The 6,791-nt window shown below is 45.6% G+C and overlaps 1 protein-coding gene across 1 annotated transcript; it reads left to right on the top strand.

The window, feature by feature from the left end:
- Positions 1-208: 208 nt before the first annotated feature.
- Positions 209-4,025, top strand: LOC146550566 (uncharacterized). Its single transcript, XM_085259929.1, has 5 exons — positions 209-339; positions 445-509; positions 2,105-2,356; positions 2,923-3,012; positions 3,766-4,025. The coding sequence occupies exons 1-5, from the start codon at positions 209-211 to the stop codon at positions 4,023-4,025; spliced, it is 798 nt and encodes a 265-aa protein (XP_085116055.1).
- The last annotated feature ends 2,766 nt before the right edge of the window (positions 4,026-6,791 follow it).

Genomic DNA, 6,791 nt, shown 5'->3' with positions numbered 1-6,791 from the left:
GCCCGGTGGCGCCAGTGTCCGGCAGCCTCGCCTCTGTCAGTGCGCCCCAGGGTGGCTGTGGCTACAATGTAGCTTGCCATCACCAGTGTGTGAATGTGTGTGTGAATGGGTGGATGACTGGATATGTAAAGCGCTTTGGGGTCCTTACGGTGTGTTCACACCGAACGCGATAGAGGCAGGCAGATTGTCAGGCTTACATGTAAAGTCAATGGAAAGGCGCGCTGACCCGCGATTGCGGCTCCCGCGAAAATTCGGAAGCAGATTTGCGTCGCGAAAACGCCAAAACGCGCGTGAGTGTAGCACGTTTCAGGCGTTTGACTCGCGAAAAAAACCACGCGCGTGAGTTTATGTGTTGCATTTTGTGCATACACGCGTTTCGCGTCCCCCGCTCGAGTTGGAAAAATCTGAACTCCAGCGTCAAATCGCGCCGCGACAACCAATCAGGAGCCTGGTGACGTGGCTGTTACCTAGTTCAAAGGGGCAGATCAGTGAGGAGATCGGGCAACCTGGTAAGTTCATTCCTTCTTTTTAATTTTCAGACTGACCCGATGAAGCGGCGCAAAAGCTAGCAAGCCCGCCTACTCTCCCGCGATTTTCCCACTGTTGTACAAATAAATGGTAAATGGCCTGTATTTACACTCAACAAAAATATAAACGCAACACTTTTGTTTTTGCTCCCATTCCCCATGGGATGGACGTAGAGACCTAAAATTCATTCCAGATACACAATATAACCATCCCTCCCAAACAGTGGTCACAAATCAGTCCAAATGTGTGGTAGTGGGCACATCTGCTATATTGAGATAATCCATCCCACCTCACAGGTGTGCCACATCAGGATGCTGATCTGACATCATGAGTAGTGCACAGGTGTACCTCAGACTGCCCACAACAAAAGGCCACCCTGGAATTTGCAGTTTTTTACGCTATTGGGGGTCTGGGGACCCAGAACCGGTCAGTATCTGGTGTGACCACCATTTGCCTCATGCAGTGCAACACATCGTCGCATGGAGTCTATCAGATTGTCAATTGTGGCCAGTGGAATGTTGGTCCACTCCACTTCAATGGCTGTGCGAGGTTGTTGGATATTCGTGGGAACTGGTACACGCTGTCGTATACGCCGGTCAAGCACATCCCGAACATGCTCAATGGGTGACATGTCCGGTGAGTATGCTGGCCATGCAAGAACTGGGACATTCTCAGCTGCCATCTGCCCTGAACAATGTGAACCATGATTCATCCGTGAAGCGCACACCTCTCCAACGTGCCAGACGCCATCGAATGTGAGCATTTGCCCACACAAGTCTGTTACGGCGACGAGCTGGAGTCAGGTCAAGACCCCGATGAGGACGACGGGCATGCAGTTGAGCGTCCCTGAGACGGTTTCTGACAGTTTGTGCAGAAATTGTTTGGTTGTGCAAACCAATTGTTCCAGCAGCTGTCTGGGTGGCTGGTCTCAGACGATCTTGGAGGTGAACCTGCTGGATGTGGAGGTCCTGGGCTGGTGTGGTTACACGAGGTCTGCGGTTGTGAGGCCGGTTGGATGTGCTGCCATATTCTCTGAAACGCCTGTGGAGACGGCTTATGGTTGAGAAATGAACATTCAATGCAAGGGCAACAGATCTGGTTGACATTCCTGCTGTCAGCATGCCAATTGCACGCTCCCTCATTGCTTGTGGGATCTGTGGCATTTTGCTGTGAGACAAAACTGCACATTCCAGGGTGGCCTTTTGTTGTCTGAGGTACACCTGTGCACTACTCATGATGTCAGATCAGCATCCTGATGTGGCACACCTGTGAGGTGGGATGGATTATCTCAATATAGCAGATGTGCCCACTACCACACATTTGGACTGATTTGTGACCACTGTTTGGGAGGGATGGTTATATTGTGTATCTGGAATGAATATTAGGTCTCTACGTCCATCCCATGGGGAATGGGAGCAAAAACAAAAGTGTTGCGTTTATATTTTTGTTCAGTGTATATAGCGCTTTACTAGTCCCTAAGGACCCCAAAGCACTTTACATATCCAGTCATCCACCCATTCACACACACATTCACACACTAATACCTTTCCGCTAACCAGATAATGCGTTTATTCAGAGGACATCTGCAGGAGAAAGTGGAAGAGCCTCAGGGACACCTATAATAAGGAGAAGAGGGCAGAGAAGGAGAAGAGGAGTGGGTCGGCAGCAGGATCGGGGAGGAGATGGAAGTTCTTCGCGGTCATGGGGTTTCTGGACCCCTTCCTCACCCCGCGGGAGACTAGCGGAAATATGGTGCGGACCATGGAGAACTTCTCCCCCGAGGACCAGGGACAGCCCGAAGAGGCAGCAGGGGAGTGTCAGTCAGAAGGTATGTTTACAATGAATTAATGTAGGCAGTTAATTAATGCGTGTTGTCATACAGGAATATATTTTGTTTATTAATAAACAGTATACAGTAGTCCCACTGTTCATCCGTCACTGCCTCGCCTTTTCGCTGATTTTTTTTTTATTGCACCGTACAGCTTTCAACAATGCGCATTGTATTCTGCAGCCGAAATGACAAATCTCCTCCATGTCATGTCTCCTGCGCTTGCCAAACTTATCATGTTTGGTTTTGATAACCATCACTTCAAATAGAAAAAAACAGCACAAAAACACTCATAACTATGACCCTCATTCGGAAATAGGCACCTGCACCGGGAGCGAAAAAGGCGCACAAAAGTGGCGCCGCAGACGGAGAAAAAGCGCGGCATACTTTTACGTTTTAAAATTGACTTGGTTTGCACTTTGAGAATCAACTTGTGAGAACTGTGACTACTGTTCATGTGCTGCAATAAACGAGAGACCACTGTATATAATAATAAGTATATAATAATATAATATTCTCTATGACTATTGTCTTCGACCTGTTAACATTTAATATTGTCTTGATAGAGTCAAGTAATCATGCAGCAGAGTCCTCCCCTGTTGCTTTTCCTGACTCCCCAGTCCCTGGTCCCTCCACTCCTGCTGCTGCACCCACAGGTATGAACATCAAGCACTGATAGCTTTTTACTTGCTTGAATCCCCTTGTGATCACCTTTACTAAATATCTACAACCAATCTGTTCATATCCTGGTTTTCAAATTCAAAATTCAAATTCAAATTTTATTTGTCACGTACACAGTCATACACAGTTCGATATGTAGTGAAATGCTTGGACAACTGCTCGTGACCTAAAGAAAACAAAAAAGGAAAAGGCTATGAATAAGATAGGAAATAAATATGAAAAATTAAAAAGGGTAAATTTAACTAGGAAGGAATAAAATATAAATTAAGGTTAAAAATGAAATAACTGTACAACACAAATTAGAATGAAGGGTAAATTTAACTGGGAAGAATAAGATAAAGATAAATATATAAATTAAAGTTGAAAATAAAATAACTGTACAACAAAATACACAATACACAATATAGAACTATATAAGAATGTATGAAGAAATCTAAATATAAATAAATATATACACAGTAACAGCAGCTGTACAAGTATTAACCAGAAATGAAGAATATAGTGACCAGTGTTGTGCAAAACCAAAGTCCAGAAAGTCCAGTGTGTGTGTAAGAACCATATGTGTGGGTCAGTACTGTGTGGTGGTGTGATTGAGAGACCGTATCGCCTGCGGGAAGAGGCTCCTCCTCAGTCTCTCTGTGTTGGTCTGTGTTTTCTTCAATTTTGAAAATGAAAATCTAGTAGCAGCCTTCTCATTTCTTTGTGGTGTTTTGTGCTGTGTTTTACAGGCCCACAGAGGAGGACAGCTCGAAGGCGGGCGAGGGAAGGGTCCCAGGACGGTCCATCGGCGGTGGAGCTGGCTATCCTGGAGTGCCTAAAGAGGCCACGCCCGTCTGCAACAGAATATTTTCTCCTCAGCCTTGTTCCTGCTCTGGAGAGCATGCCGCCTCAGACACGAGAATTCGTGAAATTCCAAATTTCTAAATCAGTTTTTGAAAATAGCACAGCTGTGCTAAATTTGGAAACATTGGACCCTAATGATCAGTAGTTTTCTGATGAGGCAGCAGGTCTCCAGGGCAGAAACAATGTTCTTATGTTTCTCCTCCTTCTCCCTGAGGCTCTTCCACTCCAAGCTGGGTCCTTTTTATTCCTGTCTGTCTGTAAATAGTTAGATTTCATATATTTATGTTATGTCCTTTTGTTACTGAATTTATATATTTTATCAAATAAACATTTATAATGACAAATGTCTTTGTTCTACTACACAGCAAATATTGGCACCCGACTTGACAAAAGTAGAATTTATTTCATATTACACTAATAACAAAACATAATACAGTGGGATGCATAAGTTTGTGCAACATTGTGAAAAGTAATTATTTTCCTGTACAAATTGTTGGTTGTCTCAATAAAAATTGTCAGTTAAATACATCATATAGGAGACACATAGTGATATTTGAGAAGTGAAATGCAGTTCACTGGATTTACAGAAAGTGTGCAATAACTGTTTAAACTAAAGCAAGCAGGTGCATAAATTGGCAACACAAAAAAAGAGAAATAACATAAATATGTAGTGTATATCAATGTGTGTGTCTCCTATATGATATATGTAAGTGACATTTTTTACTGTAACAGCGATTCATACAGGAAAATAATGACTATTAATAAGGTTGCCCAAACTTTTGCACCACACTGTATATAGGAACATAGTGAAGACAAGTTGCAGAGTAAAAAGAGGTTAGTTTATTTTGGAGTAGAGCTCCATTTATTAAGAAAATGTTAAAAACACAGGAACACTCTTTAGAGGTTTGTGGGTGGCTCTTAAAAGAGCCGTTGTGGGGAAGTCGTTCAGACTTCAAACAGGCTACTCCTTTGGTTGCCAAGACACGGCTCCCTCTGCCGAGAAGTGAGCCATGAACTTCTCCCTCACCAGGACAGCCTCTCTGGAGGAGTTGTTTGCTGCCATACGACCCAGGTCTTGCAACGGCTCCACCACAGCAGGCGCCACACCTCTCACAGCAGGTGCCCCTCTCTCGTCCACACAGCGCAGAAAGTTGTGGAGAACACACGTTGCCTTCACACACTTCTCCGCAATTTCAGGACGGAGTTCTATGGCGCGCCGATACAACCTCCACTGTGAGGAGAGGATACCGAAGGCACCCTCCACTATCATCCGGGCCCTGGAAAGGCGATAGTTAAAGACACTCTTCTCTAAAGGGAGGAGGCGTCCAGGGAAAGGTCTCATGAGCTCACGCCGCAGCGGGAACGCTTCATCAGCCACAAAGACATGGGGCTGGGCTCCACGGTGTTCTCCAACAGGTAGAGGCTGGTCAGGAGGCAGATGGAGAGTCCCAGCCCGAAGAGCCTGACCAAAGGTGGAGTTGGCCAGAATACCACCGTCGCTGGTCCTCCCGTACCCCCCAACATCAATGACGCGGAAGCGATGCTCTGCATCCACAACCGCAAGGAGAACAATGGAAAAAGTTCCCTTGTAGTTGTGGAACATGGATCCTGAGTTGGGGGGTGCCTTCGTCTGGACGTGCTTCCCATCCAGAGCTCCACAGCAGAGAGGGAAGTTCCAGCGCTCCTGGAATCCCTCTGCGATGGACCGCCAGTCTTCAGTTGAAGGCACAGCCATGAAATCGTCCACTAGACAGTCCCAGATGGCCGTCGCTACCTGGGGGATGATCTGGCTCACCGTGGACACACCGACTCGAAAACTGAACGCGATGGTCCTGAAGGAGTCCCCGGTGGCAAGGAACCTGGACAACAGTGTTTAAAATGAGTATCTTTCTCCTCCCCTTTTGTGAGTGTGGACGCTTCATCTCTTTGCTCTTTAATGCTTTGCTTCTTTTATTGATTTTATTGATTTTTATGCTGATTTTTTCCCTTTTTTCCTTATGAGCTTACCTGCGATAGCTTCTGGACACTCATAGATCATTAGGACTAAAGTGTTCTTAACAGAAACAGCAACATTTTTATAGTTACCTTATCCTCAGCGCTCCGTGTGTCTGTGGCCTAGACACAGCTGAAGCCTGATTACAGCGTCTGGGCACCGAGCAGCCTCGATAGCCTGGAAAGGGGCTAACCGCTAGGCTAACTAGCAACAAGATGCCTTCCCTCTCCACAGATGACTACCACAGCCTCCTGCAGAAGATTGCAGTACTGGAGACAAAAATTCATCGCTTAGAAGTAAACGTGGAGGTAAATGGACTGTGTGGTAATGAAACAACCTTGCCTTTGATTCAAAACAATGGCGATGAGCAAGCTAGTACACAGCTAAGGAGCACAGATAACATGACCAAGAAAGTAGACTCTGTGCATTATTATAAATCCTCAAGTGATAATCCCCCCTTGGACTGTCTTGGTGCAAAACCAAGACATAAATCATGTCTCCTGGAAGGGGGAGGACGTACCACAGGCAGGGCACAGCGAGCTGAAATCTCTGAAACCGACTGGCTTTCACTTCCTATGAGACAGAGAAGCTCTTCTACCCCTGTATACGGGAGGAAACAGGACTGGACAACCGTGAATAGGAAGAATAACAACAAACCTCCAAAACAACTGAATGTGAAACTGCAGAACAGATTTGCTCCACTATCAAAGGACCCTGGATCTATATCGGACAACCATCCATCTAAAAGCAGCGAAGTAAGGTCTGAAAATCTGTTGAATAGCAAAAGACCACAGGGAAAGCTAAAGGCTAGGCCTGAAACTCTGATTGTGGGTGACTCTGCCGTAAAGGATGTACAAAGGATGTGCGGTAAGAACACTAAAGTCCTCTGCTTTCCTAAGGATATGGTCAACAACCTGA

The sequence above is a fragment of the Mchenga conophoros genome, linkage group LG20 (assembly GCF_057382185.1).
Source record: "Mchenga conophoros isolate Kocher_MC1m ecotype Shallow Benthic linkage group LG20, M_conophoros_male_GT1.1, whole genome shotgun sequence".
NCBI lineage: Eukaryota > Metazoa > Chordata > Actinopteri > Cichliformes > Cichlidae > Mchenga > Mchenga conophoros.
This window is presented reverse-complemented; position numbering and strand designations above follow the sequence as displayed.

Coding starts and splice junctions, on each gene's coding strand:
- LOC146550566 (XM_085259929.1), top strand. CDS start 209: ATGGAAAGGCGCGCTGACCCGCGATTGCGGCTCCCGCGAAAATTCGGA. Junction 340..444: donor TCGCGAAAAAAACCACGCGC/GTGAGTTTATGT, acceptor ACAACCAATCAG/GAGCCTGGTGACGTGGCTGT. Junction 510..2,104: donor TGAGGAGATCGGGCAACCTG/GTAAGTTCATTC, acceptor GCGTTTATTCAG/AGGACATCTGCAGGAGAAAG.